Source organism: Dromiciops gliroides, chromosome 4 (genome assembly GCF_019393635.1).
Source record: "Dromiciops gliroides isolate mDroGli1 chromosome 4, mDroGli1.pri, whole genome shotgun sequence".
Lineage (NCBI taxonomy): Eukaryota > Metazoa > Chordata > Mammalia > Microbiotheria > Microbiotheriidae > Dromiciops > Dromiciops gliroides.
In genome coordinates this window covers 66,993,052-67,015,084 of record NC_057864.1, presented here as the reverse complement: position 1 = coordinate 67,015,084, position 22,033 = coordinate 66,993,052, and the positions used below count along the sequence as shown (strand labels likewise).

General features: G+C 42.0%; 1 protein-coding gene across 5 annotated transcripts in view; it reads left to right on the top strand.

The window, feature by feature from the left end:
* Positions 1-22,033, top strand: part of TNR (tenascin R) — a 708,132-nt gene that overhangs the window by 634,749 nt on the left and 51,350 nt on the right. For all 5 annotated transcript variants that reach the window (XM_043964080.1, XM_043964082.1, XM_043964083.1 and 2 more), the window contains 5 exons: positions 12,979-13,068; positions 14,589-14,852; positions 15,945-16,214; positions 17,215-17,334; positions 18,789-18,935. In XM_043964080.1, coding sequence (XP_043820015.1) covers positions 12,979-13,068; positions 14,589-14,852; positions 15,945-16,214; positions 17,215-17,334; positions 18,789-18,935 — 891 coding nt within the window. The remainder of the gene's footprint in view (positions 1-12,978; positions 13,069-14,588; positions 14,853-15,944; positions 16,215-17,214; positions 17,335-18,788; positions 18,936-22,033) is intronic.

Sequence of the window (22,033 nt, the reverse complement as noted above, 5' to 3'; positions counted from 1 at the left end):
GCCCACTGGACACCCAGTTTGAGATATCTAAAGGGTAGTTAGAGATGTGAGATTGGAGGTCAGCAAAGAGATTAGGGCAGGAAACATAGATTTGAAAAATCATCAGTATAGAAATGGTAATCAAATTCATGGGAGTTTAAGAGATTATCAAGTGAAGTAATATAGAAGAAGAGAAGAGGGCTGAAGCTAGCCCCCTGAGGGATATCTGCAATTAGGAGGAAAACCCAGCAAAGAAGAGAAAGAAAGAGTGATCAGATAGGCAAGAGGAAAACCAGGAGAGAGTAATGTCCCAAAAACCTAGAAAGCAGATGGTACCAAGGAGGAAGAGGTGATTAAAAGCATCAAGGGCTGCAGAGAGATCAAGGAGTATGAGGACTGAGTAGACTTCTCTAAAATCGGAATGGTTAGCAGTCTTCTTGACTCCAGGTCTGGCTTTCTATCCATTCAGCCACCTTGATGCCCCACTAGGGAGGACTTAGGAAGTCCTTAACACTTCGGAAGAATGTGAAAGATCCAATTCCTGCCTTCAAAGGACTTCAGAATTTACAATATCCTCCCAGGCAAAATGCAACCTCCTTTGAGGCAGGGTTTTTAAAAATTGTGTCTTTGTTATCCCCAATGCCTTACCCATAAATTCTTGTTGGATAGGAGGCATTGACTGAGTAAGGACAGATTAAGAGATCATAAATGGCTCACTCATAGTCCACTCAGCAGCCCCCCAACTCAAAATGGACATTTCTCACTAGAGAAGAGGCCCATGCAGCCCAGTAAGAGTTGTCAGCAAGTCCACCATCTAGGAAACTGAGTTACCTTCTCCACATACACTCAGGCACACAGTTACTAAAGTGAAGAAGCATTAAGAAACATTCCTGGGAAGGTTCTGCTAGCTCAGCTTGGGGACTTGAGAAGAGAATTTATATTCCAAGGCCCCTTAGCTTCAGGGGAAAGCCATCAAACAGAACTAATCTTTGGATCTTCCTCCTTGAGCTTACCCTGTTTGCCTCAGTTTCCTCATCTGTAAAATGAGCTGGAGAAGGAAATGGTAAACTACTCCAGTGTCTTTGCCAAGAAAACCCCAAATGGGGTCACGAAGAGTTGGACACAACTGAAAATGACTGAACAAGCAGGCACACGCATGTGTGCACACTCTCACACTCGCGCGCACACACCCACACACATACACACACCTGGGCTTAAGGTCTTTGTAAGAGATGAGTTCATTGGTAGACAGCTCAAGGTACACAAGCAACAGGCAGAGCTCCTTACAGAACAGAAGAAGGATTTTCCATGAAGGAACCCAATTCTCTACCAAGACTCCAGCTGGCAAATCAAGTCAGACCAAGGCACTTAATGTTCCTTCACTTCACCCTGTCTGCACTCCCATGATGTGCCAGTTGCACAAACACCAAACTGTGCACAACAGCCTCAACGCCCTGTGGGCTATTGAGGGGAGGGAAAGGGGAGCCTGAGGTCCCAAGCTGAGACCTTTTTCTGAGTGAAGTAATACTGACCCCAAGTGGCCACTTGAGTGAAGAATCTACTGGACACTTAGAAAGGGGTCTGCCTTTTAGTGAACTGAAAAGAAGGCTGTCAGGCTCTAGGAACAGTGAGGGATCATAAAAGGGATGGGAAGAGACCATTAGACCCTTGTCCTATGCAGTGGATAGACTTCAGTGGGGGGGAATGGAAGAAAGGGACCAGGGGAAGAGCCAGGTAGGAATTTTTCAGCTTCTGCTTGGCATCTTCAGCAAGCCACACTTGTTTACAGTAAAGGATTGGAGACTGGATGTTCCAGTAGGACCGGGAATGATGAGACCTGTTTTTCATTAATTTCCTTGGCAAGGAGAACATTCCATCTGAGAAAGGTCCTTAAAAAAAACAAGGATGGGTTTGTTGAGCCAGCCTCTTCCTTAAAATCTGCACAGATTTGGCTTGATTGGCTCCTTTTTTTTTGTTTTTGATATTTGGACACTATCCACACCCAAAGAACAGGGAGATGTCCTCAGAAGTCTGAATGGGGCCAAGAAACTCATAAGTTCATAAATGAGGTGAATAGGACCTTATCCTACCGGAAAATAGCAATCGGGATCTTTTGAAAAGGTACTCTCTGAGGTGATATGATCATTAGGACTTCAGGAAATGCCCTCCCCCAAATATCTCTCACACTTCAGTGCCACAGCATTTGAAATTCCACCAGTAATGATGGGTTGGTTTTGACTAAGCACTTTCCTACCCTAAAGCAGCTTTCCATGATAATGCAAACATTCCTGGGAGAGGCAACCATTGTTGCCTCTAGTTTTAACATTAATTAACCAGATCATCATTGTGCTTCCTTCCTTCTGGAAAAGGACCAATGACATCAGCAGGGTGATGTCTTGACTTGCAAGTGAATTGGGGTTGAACAAAGTCTCACTATCTCCTCCAGAGTCATAGGAGTCCAGTGGCCAGACAAAAGATAAAACAACTGGTGATGGCCCCATAGCCTTTTTAAGCTAAGTTCTTTCCCAGGTCTCAGTTTGTCTGAGCCAAAGCACACTCAGTCATTAAAGGCTAGGTAAGAATTGAAGCAAAAGATGCCCTAGTTTGACTTCTCCTGTGTAACAGAAGGAGGCAGGGGGAACTCAGAGCAACATGGCTTTAGGAAGAGTGAGAAACACAGAAAGATGCATTGGAGTACTAAAGGCAAACCATGCTTAGGTCACAATTTCACCTAATGTTACACCTAGCTATAGTTCTTGGCACTTCTCCAAAACCCATACCTCCTTGGGAAAATCAAAGAGTTCTGACCCCAACCCAAGGGGGTCATATGGACAATTTTTAATATAGATTTTTATATATTCACATGTTTTAGTTCCCCAATGGCCCACCCTTCAGGGACAGGTACTCATGTGATGATTTTTGGGTGCCCTTCTTCTGTAGATTGTATTAAACAAGGAAACAATGTAGGACAAAAGACAAAAAAGGAAAAGATGTGTAAGAAAGTTTTATAACACTCATTTCTCCATCAAAGACATTCACTGCTGTTTGGCTCTAATATCCAAGCCCTGGATGTGCTGTGAAAATTGGAAATGATGGAGAGACAAAATTGAAGACACAACTTAGATTAGACCAAGTATATGTAGAAGAAGTTTGTGCTGGAGGTGATACTTGCAATTAGGAGTAATTAAAGAATGTTTCTCAAATATCTGAGAGGGCTTAAAATTTTTTTTCCAAATCACTTGTGAAGTCCCAATGAACATTCAAAACCTTCAATAGAAAGTGACACAGGGGATACAATTTTCAAATATCAAAACTTGACAATGTCCAAGTCTTTTGTGAACACACCAATAACTTCTCCAGGTTCTGTTCATTCCCAACATTCCCTTAACCCAAACATTGCCCTGCTCTGCCACATGCCCAATCCACAATTTATATCTTCACTCCTCTCCTCTCACAAAGGTGCCATCTTGTTCCTATGAGAAAATGTACAGGAAGCTCACTACACCTGGGATTTGCTCTGAAATGCATGTAATGGGGGAAATGGGGTACGGGTTTGGTTAGGGGTTGGGGTTCTTAGGAATTCCTCTTTAAAGAATTATACCCTGTTGCACACAAAAGTAGTTAGAATAAGGTGGTAGTTTATTTACGGCCAAGGGAAGGGAAGGGTGGGGGGAGGGAAACCACGAAAGAAATCCTTGGACTTTTCATGGGGAGGGAGATTGGCACAAAGCACATGGCTCAGAGGTACCAAATCTCCTCAAACAGGAGACTGGAAGGTACTTTTATAGAGGACTGATGGGGGTGGACCATCTGCCTGTGAAAAGTTCCCTTAGTGAGGGAGGACCGTCCCCCCACTGGTGGTAGCTGGGGGAATTGGGTGAGGAGTAGAGGACCATCCCCCACTGGTAGTGGCTAGAGGAATTGGGTGAGGGGTGGCTACAGATCCCTCTTCAGAACTTAAAGGCTGCAGCCACACCCAAATTTATCTCCCCAGGGTAAGGGAGACCAGAATGAAGGGTGGGAATCTGAAGCTAGCTCAGTCGGATTTGGTTCCACTTATCTCTCTAGGGGTTATCTGTCCTCTGGTTTAGTTTCTCAAGGAAAAGGTTCCTTGATGTGCCCCAGAGAACTTCTGGGGTGCTCTGCACCCCATGACATGCAGGTGAAACAACTGCAGGACCATGGGTAAACAAAAATAATATATGTAAAGCACTTTGCAAATGTTAAAGCACTATATAATTGCTATCCATCATTATCAAGCACTTATATGGACAACTGTTATTCCCTACAGGAATTAAGTGAAAGGAATCAAGGGAAACACAGAAGGGAGTTTATTGGTTCACTGGCACTTGAATCTGCCTTGATTGGCTGTATAGCCAAGAAAGAATTCAGACACCAGACTGGATGATCTCTGTGATACCTTCCGGTTCTAGAGTTCTATACTTTTATTTCATGGCCTTTGGGTTGCTGGCTCCTTTCTTCATGAGGGTAAAAGTGTAATAGTGGCCAGCTATGAAACTCCACCTTTGACCACAATAAACTGGAGTCCAATCAATCCATCAAACAAAAATTGCTGAGCAGTATTGAAGAGTGCCAGCCCCATCTCCTTTCTGCTCACTAGACCTGGCTCTCACCCTTTGGCCTCTACCCAATCTCTCTATCTCCCAATCACTTTTGTTTCCCATCACCTTCTCAGAAGAACTGAAACTGGAGAGGATAGGAGTATGCTGTTTATTCAGTTCATAGAACTCACAGTGGAGTAGGCAGGGGACCACCATCTGCTCAAGTGGCATCTTGAACCATTATAAGCAGTACTCTGCCAGCTAAGAACCCCGTTCACTCTAAGATTCAGGAGAGGTCCCAAGCAGGTGGAGTGGGGAGGGAGAGATGGAGAGATGATGGATTGGTTAAGCACTTCCTATGGGATAAGCACTGTACTAAGCACAGGTCATACAAACACAAACAATCAAAATTAATTCCTGCTCTCAAGAAACATACATTCTAATAGAAGACAGCACATAAAAGAGGAAGTAAAAAAATTGGAGATGGAAAAGTGGGAAAATGTTGAGATGGCCAGGAAGTGATGTTGCAACTGATTTCTGGCAAGACAAGGTGAAGGCTCACCTATTGATGTCTGATGCCCCAGGAGGGGAGTCCATGGTTCCTTGCTTGGATTAGAGATATTGGAATGAGGAATGGGCATGATGATGAGGAAGTGAGCCAGGAAATCAAGCTGGGAAGAACTAGGCAATTTGGGGAAGAGCAGGTGGACTAAAGTGAGAAAAGACCCTCAGGAATACTGGGTTGAGGAATGCCTTCATATGAACCCTTTGGGGTATGAATAGGGCTATCCTTGTCCTCTGTGTGTTTCCTCCAAGATGTTTTTTTGGTCTGCTATGTAGAGCCATACACAGAATCTCTTTGGGGGCAAAGGGGGTGAAAATATGTTTCTCTTACAACCTCAGTTGTGTGGATTCATCCTGAGCCTTCCCATCCTCATTTACATAATCAAATTGACAGTATGGCAATCACTGATGGCTAAATGGTCAATTTTTTTCCTTTCATTCAGACCTGAGACATTTAAAAGTGAAATCTTTTTGTAATGCTTACTCTGGATTTAGCAGTTAATAAAGCAACATTTGAATCACATTGGATTCTCCCTTTAACAATAATGGGCAAAAGACGATGCCATATAACCTAATGGAGAGCAAAATGTATTTTGTGGAGCAAAGGAGTGGGAGCAAAGGAATTTAAGAAGTTACAGACCTTGAACAACTCAGCTTTCAAAAGTAATCAGGAAAGCAAAAGTGAGGTCCCATTAATGGAATACCTGCAATCTGATCAGAGATGAGCTTTGAAAAGGGCATTGGAGCTTCTAAATTCAGATTTAGCCCAGACCATGTGTGCTAAGGAGCACAGAATTGGGTAACGGATGTGGGGACTGCAATGTTTGGGTTCAGTATTGAGCAAGATGATAGGTCTGTGTTAATTGCCTGTTAATGTCCAGACCTGCATTTTTCCAATCTGTAAAGTGCAGGTGGGGCTATGGATAGACTCTTCTCACCCACTTGTGGCTTCTCACCCCACCTGACTCTCGTGTGGCTGTTTGCAAGGCAGTATATATTTTAAATTATTGATGCTAGGCTGTGCTTTTTAAAATTATTTGCTACATATATATCATATGTACATATATTTGCTACATATAATATATATTAATGGCTATTGTACCCATTTTGGCAGTATGTATTTATTATTAATTGATATTAAATATTAGTAAAGAATTGACCACATAGCAGTTAACACAAGCAGGAGAAGCCCCAGTGCCATGTTGTCTCTCAGAGAGCACATGGCCTACCAACCTACACTGTCCTAAGAGCACACAACAAGCAACAGACAACTGGTCCAGGAAGCCAAGAATGCCAAGAAGATGGCTTCCCTCCCATGGTCTCGGCTTTTATCCTCTTTTGATAGAGGTGGGTATCTTTGATACACTGATCAAAGCTAATTGGTTAGCATCATTCAATTCCATTGGTTGACATGACTTGAGGGTGGTCCAGATTAAAATGAGCTCTACCATGGCCTCATGGCCCAATGGCCCTGACTGGCAAAGGTGAAGTCCAGATAGGTGTAGTATAATCCCATCAAGTTCACTGAGCTAGACAAAAGAGTCTATCTCCATTCCTTTTGTTTCCTTGGGCTCACCCCAAAAGAGATTAGAACTTCCTCAAGAACTGTGTTTTCTGAAGTGGGGGGGAGAAAGTGGCTAAAACTGGGTGCCCACCAGAGATTCATTATTAATATTTTTTTTTCTCACAGCAGAGTGGAGTCAAGTGAAGAAGAAATGGTTGTTAGAGCCCCAAAGTCCTTGACTTTCTGCCAAATCTTATTTGGTATAACACTGATTTAGGAGATCTCATTATCTGGATTAAGAAGTAGGATGTCAATGATCTCATTGTCTTTGGTTTCCTAGTAGCTCCTTTCTTCCAAGTCCTTCCCACACATTCCAGGTGAGCAATGAAAAACAGGGTACCTTTGGATTTAAGATATTACTCAGAGCTCTCAGGGAAAAAGTCATATTTTCTCCCCTTACTTCTTGGCAGAGGAGAAGGACTGAGCATGTGGAATACTGCATATGATAGCAAACTTTTTTGAAATGTTGGTTAGTGTTACTGACCTTTTTTCCTCCTCTTTTTGATTCTTTTTTAAGGTATAATTCTTGGAGGGGGTAAGAAAAAAGAATACATTGGGAAATCTAGGTGACATAAAAACCAAAAAATATATCAATTAACTTCCATTTTTAAGAGGTGTCTAATATGTATAAAGCTCAGTGGATGAAATCACTTTATAATATATGCAATTCCCTGCCTAAATTCATAGATCTAGAGCTAGAGAGGACCTTAGAGATTATCTAATCCTATCCCCTCATTTTACAGATGAAGAAACTGATAATTAAAGTGATTTGTGCAAGGTCACAGAGGTAGTGGTGACAGGGCTGAGATTAATACTCAATCTTCTTTGCACTACACCATGCTGCCCTTACATATGAATGGTGCCCAGGAATTACTGATGCCGCTAGGGACCATGTGGCCACAGACACCCCCTTTCCTCCATGGTTCTACCCATTGGTATTTCCTTCTTTTCCTTCCTCCCCTTTACTCTTTTTTTTTGTGTGTGAGGCATTTGAGGTTAAGTGACTTGCCCAGGGTCACACAGCTAGTATTAAGTGTCTGAGGATGGATTTGAACTCAGGTCCTCCTGAATCCAGGGCCGGTGCTCTATCCACTGTACCACCTAGCTGCCCCCTCCCCTTTACTCTTATCAGACTGTTACTTGGGACAGCTCTCCCAACTCCAACTTAAACCTGTTTTTCAACTCCACTCAGGGCTGATTCAGAGACCCATAGGATAGTAACTATACACTTGAAAACTAGAAAGGACCTTAGAAACCCTTTAGTGTGTGGCTAATGGTAGCCATCTCTAGGGCCATGGCAGCGGAGGGGGGGGGGGATTTGCATGATAATTTTATTATATATTTAAAAGGTATATCAATTTATACATAAGAAATTTGCAGATTCATATGCAATCATCTTTTAATTATACTATGGCATTAAAATACTTGTCTTATTCATGTTAAAAAATAAAATAAAATAAAAAATGTTGGTAGGCAAAAACAAATACGTATGACAAATGTGTGACAACTAAGCATTTGGAACAGAGTCCATTTCCAGGCTGGGGGTTTCCTCTGCTTTTTTCCTGGTCCACAGAGCCCCAGCACAATGAAATCGGTTCTGATTGGGTCAATCTTCCTGTCTCAAGGCTTTATTCGCATTTCCTTGTCTTTGCTCATGTTGTTCCCTTGCCTGAAATGCTTTCCTTTCCTTCAAATCAGACCCACTCTTCAAGGCTTGCCTCCTCCAGAAAGTTTTCCTTAACTACTCCACCATTTATAATCTCTGCCACATAGTTTGGCATCTATTTATATACTAGTTTGCTTATTCTTCCTTCCTCTGGGTTAGTCTTGGGAAAGGAACATGTCTTCATCATAACTCCCAGAGATTTACAAACAGGATGCAGAGGACATTATAAATGCTCAGCAAATACCTATTGCCTGTCTGAACCAGCTGTAGACATTCAGGGAAGAATGGAATCAATGTGGATGAAAGTGAGGGCAGGGGACAAAAAAAAGTATTATACTTGAAGTCAGAAAGTCCTGAGTTCAAATTCCATATTAATGGCACTTGCTAGCTGTGTGATCATGTACAAGTTGCTTCACCTCTCTGAGCCATGAATTCTTCATTTGTAAAAAGAGATGTTAGGGGCAGCTAGGTGGCACAGTGGATAAAGCACCGGCCCTGGATTCAGGAGTACCTGAGTTCAAATCCGGCCTCAGACACTTGACACTTACTAGCTGTGTGACCCTGGGCAAGTCACTTAACCCTCATTGCCCCACAAGAAGAAGAAGAAGAAGAAGAAGAAGAAGAAGAAGAAGAAGAAGAAGAAGAAGAAGAAGAAGAAGAAGAAGAAGAAGAAGAAAAGAGATATTAATATCGCTAATATCTACCTCAGGATTGTTGTGAGAGCCAAATGAGAACAGAGAGCATGAATAAATGAATGAAGAAGCTTTTAGTAATAACATACTATGTGCCAAGCACTGTGCTGGGTGCTAATGATCTAAACAGAAAGACTTCCTGCTCTCAAGGAGCTCATATTCTAAGTGGGGGAGATGAAATAAAAGAAAGTTTAGTCAAAGAGCAAATAGAAATACTTGGAAGTGCTCAGGGTGCAGGTGGATAATAATGCCCTGGCATCCTTAGGTTACTTAAGTAGATCAGATGACGATGCCTAGGCACTGCAAGGTACAAAGGTAGGACAGGTGGTGAGGCTCGGTGTTCCTCCATCTCAGAGGAAGGAAGAGAAAACCTTTTCATCCAAGTTGTGTTAGTAGTCAAGCATGCTAGACCCAGTGGGGAAGGCATCCCCAGTGGTAGCAAGCCTTCCAACTTTCCAGTCTTCCCAAATGTATTCTGAGATGGAGTGGGACCACAGAGATTGTGAAAGGGGAAGGTGAGATGAGAAGGGCACCCCTGCAGGGTCTGGAGTTTAAGTCTCTACCTCTAATGATGATTACCAAAATCTTGAACCAGTTCCTCAACTTCCTGAGTCCTCAGTTCTCTCATTTATTAAATATAAGGATTTGAATAAATAACCACTGAGGTCCCTTTCAGCTGGAGAAGGGATGGTCCAGGAGGCTTCCAGGTGATGGAATCTATTTTGCAAACAAATAATTATCTTAGTCATCTTCAAGAAAGGGAGCAGAGGGGGCAGCTAGGTGGCACAGTGGATAAAGTACCAGCCCTGGATTCAGGAGGACCTGAGTTCAAATCCATCCTCAGACACTTGACACTTACTAGCTGTGTGACCCTGGGCAAGTCACTTAACCCTCATTGCCCTGCCAAAAAAAAAAAAAAAAAGGGAGCAGAACTTCATGGGCTACCATTTGTTGGGCTGAATTAAGGCTAAAGGAGATTAAGGTAAGGAGATAAATAGGCCACCAATGAGTCCAATAGGATCTTGCAAAAGAGTGTCCTTCGGGGCCTGATCTATGAATAGTCCTAGGATGTGCTAGGGATGCACATTTTCTTTTTCAGCAGAATTGTGTTTTACCTGCTGGCAAAAAGCAACAATTCACTTGTAGCACAGGGAGAAAGCTGGCAAAAAATCAAAAGAAACCAGCGGGTACAAACCTATAACCTATACCTGCTTCCCCATCCCCTAGACAGAAAGCCCAGAAAGAGAGCACTCTAAATTCTGCTCGGCAGTTTTCTAGGAGAAGATGATTCCACTGTAAATTATTGAACGTTTCATTTAAGCTTCATAAATAAGAAAACTCCGACGAAAATGTTATATGTAAGATCAGTTTGGTAACATATAATTCCTAGCTCCCTTGCTCTCTTTGTCACCCTTCATCTCTGTCTCACAATTCCTTCTTTATTATAGGCAATTGAAGGTCTCAATCAGTTGCCTGAGAGAACTAGTTTATGTCTCAAAGGTAATCTAATTTCTGCAGCCAAGGGACTTGCCTAGCATACAGACAAGAGACAGTTGTACTCCATAGGTGTACAACATCCTAGGGTGCTAGACTTACTTGATGCAAAGAAAAAGAAAAAAGAAGGGGAACTCAGCCCAAGCCAAGAGAAGTGGACTTCACTAACACCCAGACAGCATAAATCATGAGTTTGAGTAGGCACTCAATGATTTAGGCTTCAATGAGCCAAGACCAAAGGGAGGACTGGCATATGTGCCATGTGTGGACCACTGGATTTGATACGCATCTTCAGGTGATAGTTTTCCAATGGATACTCGACACCCCTGCATACAAATGAATGACCATAATGGAGGAAATATGGTATTAGAGAAGGCACTAAACTGAAAGACTCAAGTTCTAAGTCCAGCTTCATCTTTTATTAGTTGTGTGTATGTGTGTGTGTGAGTGAATGAGAGCTCAATCTTGAATAAGTCATTTGATCTCTCCACGCCTCAGTTTCCTTTTGTATAAAATGGGTATAATACTATCCTTCCTTCACAACATACTTTACAACATGGTTTCCTACCAAACAAGAGAGTACTTTACAATGATTGTCATGTGTGTTTCAAGGAAATAGTTCTCTAGAAGATCCCCTGTTGTCAGTTCACATCATAGGTCTCAAGCTAAATTGTCTCACCCAACATTCAAGGGAGTTTGCTTTGAAGACTCATCTTTGATCTCACACCTAGACTCCTTCAGCTTAAACCCACTCTATCTCTCAATCTATTCACAGGTCAAACAAGGGATTCCTTCCTCCAATTTGGCCCTATTCTACATGTCAGCGAAGGGTCAGAGAACAACAGAAAAAAGTCCCCCCAAAAAATTGCCAAATATGATAGATCTTAGATAATAAGTTAAGGGTGCCTCACTTTTTTTTGTAGGTGACCAACACTGTTGCAGAGGTCCCTAGCTAACATCTAATACTCTTCCCAAGTGTGTTTCTAAAATAAAATGATTAATGGATTATAGCAAGAAAAGGAGTTCAGGACAGAGAAAGGAAAAGTCCAATTAACTCTTGCATAGATACCCATATGCAAAAACATACCAATTCATTTCAATCCAATTCAGCAAATATTAATCATGTGCCAGGCACTGTTCTAGTCCTTTGGGATAAAAAGAGAAAAATGAAGTAGTCCCTGTTCTTGAAATGGAGGAAGGTACACTATATACATAGGTAGGTGAATATAAACTATATACCAAGTACTTCCAAGAAGGGAAAAATGCTAATAAACTTGGAAGATCTGGGAAGGCTGCAGGAAGAAGTAGTCATGAGGTTTTCTTTGAAGGAAGGAACCTAGCAATTCTGTGAAACCGAGCGGAGAAAAAATGCATTCCAGACACAGGGGACCACTCATATAATGGCAGGGGGCATGATATAGACTGTCACGTAAAGGAACAGTTAGCAGGCTGTTTGTCTAGAACAGACAATGCATGAAGGTGAGTGATTGGAAATATAACAGGAAATACAGGTGGGCATCAAATCGCCAAGGGCATTTAATGGCAGACTGAGAAGTTCCCTATTTGGAATAGATAATCATTGAAGAGCTTTGAGTAGGAGAGTGACATGTTCACACCAACATTTTAGGACTATCAATTTGTCAGCTGTTTGGAAGACAGATTAGAACAGAGAGATCCTGGCAGAAGGGAGACTGATTAGAAGGCAATTGCAATAATCCTGGGGAGAGATGATGAGGTCCTTAGGTAGGATATGGGGTTGTATGAGTGGAAAGAAGGGGACAGATATTGTACCAGGAAGACTGACACAATTTGACAACTGAATAACTAGGGTAGGAAGAAGAGAGAAAGAAAAGTTACAGATGACCAGAAGATGTGAAACTGGGTGACTGGAAGGGCATAGGATTGTGGGAACATAGCTCTAGAGCAGGAAGGACCTTGGAATCTATCTTGTATAACCCCTTCATTTTATTAATGGGAACCTGAAGTTAGGCATTTTGCCCAAAAACACAGGTAGTATTCCTCAGAGGTGGGATTTCAACCAATGTTCTCTGACTCTGGAGGCAATATTCCTCCCACTACACTATGAATGATGTTACTATCAATAAATATGGGAAGGCCTGGAGATGGAGGCTTGGGGGTGAGGACCTGGGGAAATATAATGAATTCCACATTTTAGACATGTTGAGTTTGAGATGCTTACAGAATATCCAGGTAGACATATGCAGCAGAAAATTGGGAGTACACGACTGGAATCCAGGAGAGAGACTAGGTGTGGATATGTGGATTTGGGAATCAACTGCATAGAAGTGATAACTGGATAACTGAGCCCACAGTTGCTGATGAGATCACCAAGTGAGAAATTATAAAGAGAAAGAAGGAAACAGAGAGCCCAAGATACCCAGCCTTGAGTGACACTTCTCAAGAAATATAACCTTGTCTTCCTATTTCTGGTGATAGATCTTGTGCCAGGGACAGAATATGGTGTTGGGATATCAGCCATCATGGGCAGGCAACAGAGCATACCAGCCACCATGAATGCCAGGACTGGTAAGTCATAAGAATTACAAAGGTATTGTTACAAGGGAATCGATTTGTCTAGATTGATGGATGAGTACTAATGCCCATTCATGTGACCATAAGCCCAATGGAAGAGTCAGCTGAAGCCAACATGACTGCTGTCAGTAGCATGCAAAAGGTTGTCTTATAGGAGGGTCAGTTAGAAAGGAATCCCACCCCACCCCATGTCCATTTCCACTCTCAGCTACTAACACCTGGGTTGGGGTTAGGAAGGAGCATTTGTGACAGAGAAGGAAGAATCCATTGAAGAATTCGAAGGGATGTTGAGGGAAGTCCCAACCGTGTTGCTCAAAGATGTAGTCAGTATTAGAGTATTAGCCAGGTTCTGAAGGAGTTATTCAATCCAACAAGATTTTATTAAGAACTACTCAGGTGCCAGGCCTTGTGCTAGGTACTGGCCACACAAAGACCAAAATGAGATCGCCCCTGCCCTCAAGGAACTTGCATTTCTACTAGGGTAAGAAGCACCAGTCATAAACAAAAGCAAAAGAGAGAGGGGCGAGAGATTTCAAGCAGGCACAGGTATGGAGTGAAGCCAGTGTTGGATTGGAGCTCTGCTTGCCCCATCATGCTAAATTTCAGTCTAGTGAATCTGAATGATGAGCTGGCCCTCCCAGTTTCCTGAATTCCTATCAGTAGAACAGGATCTGGAATGATGACTGAGGTTCAGATCCAGACCAAAACAACCTAAAAAGATTACATAATCCAAACTGCAGAGAAGTCCTACCCAGTTCTCTACCATCCTATGTCTAGAGACTTTATCTAGAGACCAGGCTAATCCAGAGCCACCCTAGGGGCTCGGATACACACACCCAAGTTAGGGATAGGGCTTCCAGATCAGCCTCTGTCCCCTGTTTGACCTAAGCAAACCCCACCCCATAATATGTGATGAATCCATAACTAATCTAGATTACCCAAGGGTCCTCTGGCCCAAGGTCCTCTATTTCAGTCCAGTCCTATATCCCTGTGGCCTGCTCAGGCTTCAAGCAACTGGAATTGGGGTTAGGGGGGTGGGCAGAGTGAATTCACCCAGATGGTCACCTCTTTTCTTGATATTAGCACAGTTTTATATTAGACAATTTGCTCAGAGACAGAGACAAATAGGAAGAGAGAGACAGAAAGAAAATTAATGGGAACAGGGAAGATTCATCACGTTCTAAAAAAGACTGAGAATCTGTAAGCATCCTCCTCTCAGGGGTAGATATATTCCAGGGGTGTCTGAGCTAATAATACCTTTCAGCTGATTGTCCATCTGTTTGAAAATAGCTGGCCATCTTCCAAAATGCAAGGTGCTAACAAAGTGTGAGATCACTGTCAGCAGTGACAGGCTAATCCTTGTGGCTGGCAGCCCAATCTGATTACCCCAAGCCCCCCAGGGGGGACCTAAAATAAATCCAGACTCTGCTCAGAGCCAGGCTCTGCTCCCTAAGGCTGCTCTTCCACCAGCTGCTTCTACTAAGTCTGATGAAGACCCCACCTATTGCCCACAGATCTGGACAGTCCCCGGGACCTCATGGTGACTGCTTCCTCAGAGACCTCCATCTCCCTCATCTGGACCAAGGCCAGCGGTCCCATTGACCACTACAGAATCACCTTCACACCTGCATCTGGAATGTCCTCAGAGATCACTGTGCCCAAAGATAGGACCTCACACACACTTACAGACCTGGAACCTGGTACTGAATACATCATATCAGTTACTGCAGAGAGGGGTAGGCAACAGAGTTTGGAATCCACCGTGGATGCCTTCACAGGTACTGGGACTGCAGAAACACCTGACTCAGTTCACTTTTGATTTCTAATGATTTGGCATTGATCCCATCTCAGAGGCATGAGGATCACAAGTCTTAGGGCTGGGAGGGATAGTGAGAACTCCAGCCCCTACCGATATACTTCTACCATTCCAGGGAGCAAAACATCTCTCTTGTTTTTAAAGCCCATCATGATTTTCCAGTTGAAATAGACTTGACATACATTCTAATATTTATTTCAAGGAGGAAAGAGGAGAATGAGAAAGGGAAGGGGAGAACAACAGGAAAATGTAAAGGGAAAAGGAGAGGAAGATGAGGGGAAAGGTGGAGAGACAGATAAACAAAGAGTTCACAGGTAAAACAGTCTTTTGGAGGTAGTTTCCATGAAAGAGAAAAGGAGGTAAAAGGAAAAGAAATAAGATAAAGGAGGAGGGGAAGAGAAGAGGAAGAAACAGGAAAGGGGAAAGAGGGAGAGAGGGGGAAAAGGAGAGGAGAAAGTGGGAGAGGGGAGAAGAGGGAGGAGGAAAGAGGGGGAGAAGGAGGGAATGCCTGAACACAAGATAAGAATAGAAAAGCATCAAGAAAAGTTAGTGCTAAGAAAAGTATCAGCCCCAAGAGCCTGCTATTGTTTCATTCCTTTCCAACATGCTGTCATGTCTTCCCAATCAAACATCCTCAAAAAAAAAAAAAAGAGAGATGCCCTCTACCATACTGCCCTGGCCTAAAGCAAAGGGATACACAGGAAAGGGACCCTTGGCCAAATCTTCTCTCAGTCCTATCTGGCCACCTCCCTTGACTAAAAATACCTTGTCCTAGAACAGCATTGGAAATAACCAATGTTAAACACTATTGGTCCCAGAAGAGTAAAATCAGACTCCCGGCATCATTCCAACTGGTGAGTCTATGCCCATTTCTCTGAGGGGAAGAGCTGTCTTGAGGAATATGTGTGGGAGCCAATAAACTCTTAGTTCCTATTTGTAAGGTTTGGGTTTTTTTTTTCGAATTCCAGAACACTTTTATCTATAGGCTATCTATAGGTTTTGAAATTTCTACTGTGTCTGGTACATAAGTCATTGACTTTCTTTTGGTTTATAGGTTTTCGTCCCATCACCCATCTGCACTTCTCTCATGTCACTTCCTCCAGTGTAAACATCACCTGGAGTGACCCATCCCCTCCAGCTGACAGGCTCATCCTGAACTACAATCCCCGAGATAAGGAGGAAGAGGCTTTGGAAGTCTCATTGGATGCTACCAAAAGGCACGCCATTCTGATGGGTCTTCAACCAGCCACTGAGTATATCGTGAACCTGGTGGCTGTTCATGGGATGGTGACCTCTGAGCCTATTGTGGGCTCCATCACCACAGGTAAAATCAAGTAAGAGAAGAGGGAAGAAACGATTAGGAATCAGCAGAAAAAACTAAAACAAATAAAAGAAGTACATTTGCTCTAGGCTTATGCTTTGAAATCTCTCTATATTCACTAGGCAGTCTTCTCAAACTAAACCAAAGATGGCAGCAAAAGGGCTATCACAATCAAGTTTGCATTTATTAGGCACCAAACACTATGCTAGATGCTGAGGATGCAAACAGAAAAATGTCCCTACCCTGAAGGAGCTTACATTCAACTAAACATTGGTAGACTATAGGATTTTGTAAAGCAAGAAAAGACTGCCCATTTTGCTCCCAATTCCAAGGTTTCTATTTTGTAAACTTTAGAGGTTCCATAATCCATTGTCATATCTTGTTGAAGTTAACCTTCTACCAGCTCCCCCTTTATCCCCATGGCTCCTATTTGACTTAATGTGGTTTGGCTGCCTCCCATGTAATACAAACCCTGTCAGGTTACTTACCACCTATGTGACCTTGACTTAATTGTTAAGCCTCTCTGGGTCTCAGTTTCCTCATCTGTAAGATAAGGAGGCTAGAGGATCTCCAAGTCCCCTTTAGAATAACTTCTATGATCCCATGATCTAGTGTACACCTTTTGTCACCTCTTCAGAGTCTTAGGTAAGTCTCCTCTTTGAGTGATTCTTTAGACTGATGTCTGCCTGTAATGGCAGAAAAGGTATTCATGCACTTGTGCCCTTGTTCAAGCTCCTAATCAAATTTTTCCTGTTAGAATGTGAACTCCTTGAGAATGGGGACTGTCTTGCTTCTATTTTCAGTTAATAGAGTTCTTTGAACACTGTAAGCAATAAATGTTTCTTCTTGTATTTCTTCATTCATTCATACCACAAACATTATTAGCTCCTAGACTGGACAGGAAAGGAAAGGAACTTGGTTGTAGTTGTTGTTGTTGATGTTGTTGTTACTGTTATTTTTCCAAACTTGTTCCTTTTTCTCCCCTTTCACCCTGACCCTCTAGGGATCGATCCTCCTAAAGATATAGTAATAAGTAATGTTACCAAGGACTCTGTGACTGTTTCCTGGAGTCCTCCCATTGCATCTTTTGACTACTATCGAGTATCCTATCGACCCACACAAGGTAAGCCTGTGATAACTAATTTATTTAGCCTAACAAGAATTAATGTGTGGCACGGGGAACAGAATGCTAGCATACCTAGGTTTAAATGTTGGCTCTGCTATTTATGTCATATGTGACCTTGGACCAAGTCATTAAACTCTCGGGGTCTCAGCTTCTTCATCTGTAAAATAAAGAGCTTGGATTAGATGACCTCTAAGGTCTCTCACAGCTCTAATTCTATGAACTGTGAACTTAAATGGTCTTTGAAGTTGAGGAAGCATCATTGTTAGAAGAGTAATTACAAACCAGAGGGTAACAGACCCATCCCTGCCTGCTGTTTTTTTCCATAATAATTTTCTGATGTTCCATTATATTAAATAGTTTGATGATTTAATTCAACGCAATTCAAGTAGAAAAAAAAACAGTGGGATCCCATTAAAATCTTGTCTACTTCCCACTCCATTCCTGGAACAAAGTGCAATGTAGTTCATTAAAATCTGGGGGGAAAGAATTAGTTGTTAAGCAGCAGTGCTAACTAATCCCTATTGTGTGACATTGAGAAGTGATGTGTCCTGCTAAGAGGAGATGGTATGCACCAGGATTCAAACTTTAGGTAGGAAGCTAGTCATCATGTTTATAATAGAGCAGTTTAGGAGTGATCAAAGACCTCAAAAATCCATCTCAAAAATTCCCTGGTTAGGGGAAAGCTAGGCGGCATAGTGGATAAAGCACCAGCCCTAGATTCAGGAGGACTTGAGTTCAAATCCAGCCTCAGACACTTGGCACTTACTAGCTGTGTGACCCTGGGCAAGTCACTTAAACCTCATTGCCCCAAAAATAAACAAACAAAAATTCCCTGGTTCTTTGAGTCTACAATTCCTCCCAAATCTGGGAGCCTATGATTCTATGGAAGTTAAGATGCTTTCGCAAAAATGGGGGAGTAAAGTCTAGGACTAGAACCCCAGGGGATTTCTTCAAGAATAGCAGAGGTGTCTTCATACTAGAACAACTGGCATGGTGCCCATCTGGTCTCTCCCACACTGGACAAGTAGTAAATCAAAGGAAGCTGGCATCCCATTCTGCATGTTCATTGTGTTCAGCTCTTGCCAAAACCTGGTTCATGATGAGATGCAATGAATAATCACACCCACGATAAGGGGAAATGAAAAGTTTGCCAAAAATCCCCTCCTGTGAAATTCCAGGATCAGTTTTGCAGCCATACCTTTAGAAACTGATTTGGCACAGCAGGGAGAAGCTACCTCAGAAGTTGCCATCTCATAGAGAAACCAACTAACATCCTCATTTTGTTACCACCTTGAGTTGAAGGAACCTTGAATCTCATTTAAGTTTTCAGTTCCTAATGTCCCCTCAGCCCAAACAGCCATTTGGATCTCCCATTCATGCTATTTACACTAGGCTTCCTGAAACACGGAAGGTATTACTGAAATCTAACAGTGAGTTTTTATTCTTCATAGTGGGGAGATTAGACAGCTCAGTGGTGCCCAACACAGTCAATGAATTCACCGTCACCAACCTGTATCCAGCTACAGAGTATGAAATCAGCCTGAACAGTGTTCGAGGCCGAGAGGAGAGTGAACGTATCTGCACACTTGTGCATACAGGTAGGATGTCTCTCAGCACCACCATCATCCAATGCCTCAGGCATTGATCTTCCCTTCTAACAGTGTTCTCCATGCAAAGACTAAGATTAAGGAGATTTCGGTTCTAGTCCTAGCTCCACCACGAAACCTGGGGAGGAGGGGAGAGTTAACCTGTCTGTACCTATTTCCTCATCTGCGAAATGGGGATAATAGTATCTGCCATGCATAACTATTGTGAGGAATCAACAAGATCATATATATTAAAGCACTTTGGAAATTGTAAAGAGTTCTACAAGTGTAAGTTATTACTAGCTAAGCATCCACTACTCTGGAGGGACCCTAGGTGTCTACCGAGAGCTTTACCCTAGCCCCTAAGGAGGGTCAAGAAGTGAAGTCCTTTGTCCCTAAAACAGAGGACCCTGAGTCAGTAGTTAGTGACTCCATTTTGGGGAAGGCAGGAGAGTGCTGGAGTTAGCTCATACTCATTTGTGAGAGCCAGTTGTTTAATTTTCAATATGAACATTTATATCTCAGAAATAAGCAAATATAAATCATGTCTTGTTTTATGATTCTGTTGATTATCTTGACAGTGAAATGATGGAGATGTTAATGATGCAGATTGAACTTAAAAATGCGTCATGCATACTTTTTTTTTTTGAGAGTCAGTTTTTAAACATTTACCAGCCCTCCACTGTATGGAGGTTACTGACTGGTTCCCTGAATAATATTAGGTGATTCATAATTTCTTAAAAACTCACTATATCCCTCTATAAAATCTCAGTACCAGTCATTCACTGCCTAGGAGGTCCTGGAATTATTTTTTTAATAAGTTTTATTGATGATATAATAGATGGAGATCTGGACCTACAGTCAAAAATGCCTGGGTTTGAATCTTGTCTCAGGCATTTACTGTGTGGCCCTGGGAAATTCACCTGACCTCTCTGGGCTTCATTCTCCTCATTTATAAAATGAGAGGCCTGGGTGTGAAGTCTTCTAAGACCCCTTGAAGTTCAAAGTCTGTGATCCTCTGTCTTTTGTCTTCACCTACAAGTCTTTTCCCTAGGTGACACCCCCTCCCACTTTGTGACAGAGGAAAACAATTAAGCAAAAATATCCAATACAAAAATCCTGTCTGATATTGTCTATAATATTCTGTCCCAATAGACCACCCCCCTCATCTCTGCCCCAAGGCAGGAGGTATGTTTCATTATCTTTTCTCCAGTCCTGTCACTGATTTTTCCCATTACTCAGAGTTAAAAGTGTCAAGAATTTCAGGGGGCATTTACACCAAGCCTTAGCTTCTGATGTGGAAAGTGCTCTCTTACAAAGCATGAAGCATATGGAATCTTTCTAAGCTTCACTGGCGGAAGGAAGTTGCTGTATAAACACTGAATCATCCTCAGACAGGTGAGAATCCATCCTATTTTTAAAGCACTCCAGAGAAGGAAATCCACAGGCTCCCTTGGCAACTCACTCTATTGCTAACCGTCTGTGTTGGGAAAGCCCCCTATAAAATGTGACCTATGTCCCTCAAAGGGTAGTTGTGTTTGTTCTTGTTCATGTACGGTATAGTGTAAAAAGTGTGGGGCTTGGAGTTGGGAGAGATCAGAGTTCAAATCCTATCTCTGATTCCTATTCAAGTCATTTAACTTTTTAGGGCCTCAGTTTCTTCTTCGGTAAAATGAGAAGATTGGACCAGATAACCTTTGAGATCCTTTCCAGCTCTCTTATTTACAAAAGAAATATACAACTAAGTCCCCATTAGTGCAAATAACCTCATATGATTCAATTTAATGCTGCATATTTCCATTGTTCTGGAACCAATTTTACATAATTATAACTTCAAATAGCACTAATTTGAATACATGGACCACTTCAGAAGATATATTGTTTGCACTAATTATTTGCTTGACAGGGTCTTGTGGGAATCAAAAGAAATAATGTATACACAGTGCTTTACAATTGTAAAAGAGCTCCGTAAACATCAGTTGTTGTTGTTGTTGTTGTTATTCATGGAAGTGCAAGATAGCTAGTCAGTCGAATTTCTTTTTTTTCATTCTTCCTTGAAGGGCAAGACTCATAGTTTCTTCTTCAGCCTTAGCCCAGCTGATCCTCTTCATTACCCCTCCATGTCTGGTCCCTCAGCACACCCTGATTCATGAAGAACTCAGTCATCCTAGCCCAGAGTGGGGCAGCATTATCCAATGGAAATAAGCCTGAGGGTAGTCTGGAAGTCTGAGCTGGAGTCCCAATTATACTCCTACTCCTACTCCCCTACTCCTACTAGCTAGGATTTATGTGTTAAGATTTACAAAAGACTTTTACATATATTATCTCATTTGATCCTCACAACAATCCTGAAAGGTAAGTGATATTATTATCCCCATTTTACATATAAGAAAACTGAGGCTCACAGAAATGAAGAGACTTACCCAGGGTCACACACCTAGGAAATGTCTGAGGGAGGTTTAGAATACGTCTTTCTGACTCCAAGTCTGAAACTCTACTATACCACTAGTTAGCTATCTTCTCACTAATGCTAACATTTGTATAGCACTTTAAATATATAATTTTAAAATCTACATTTAATTTTAAAGGCAATCAATTAAATAAGTAATATTCTATTTAATAAATACATAAGCAGATTTAATTTAAGCATTAAAACATTTACAAAGCACTTTATGTTTTTTGGTCCTCACAACAATCCTGGGACATAAATACTATTGTGATCCCTAATCTACATATGAGGAAGCTGAGGCTTGTAGAGGTTAAGTGACTTGCCCAGGGTGGTTTAAGTATCTGAAGCAATATTTGAACTTAAGTACTCCAGGGTCTCAGTCCAGTACTCTATCCACTAAACATTTCTTTTTCTTAACTTACTAGTTGTGTTAACTTGGGCAGGTCGATCACACTAAATCTCTATTTCCTCCTCAGTCACGTTAGCATAATTCTCATGCTACTCATCTCACAGGCTTATTGTGAGGATCAAATTAGATGTCTGTAAAGTACTTGGTAATATTTCTATAGCATAATCCTTTTATAACATTTGTAATATATGCTATATGCATTCATATACCATGTGCCCTAAGTTATTTATCTCAGTCTTGTATGCTACGCAT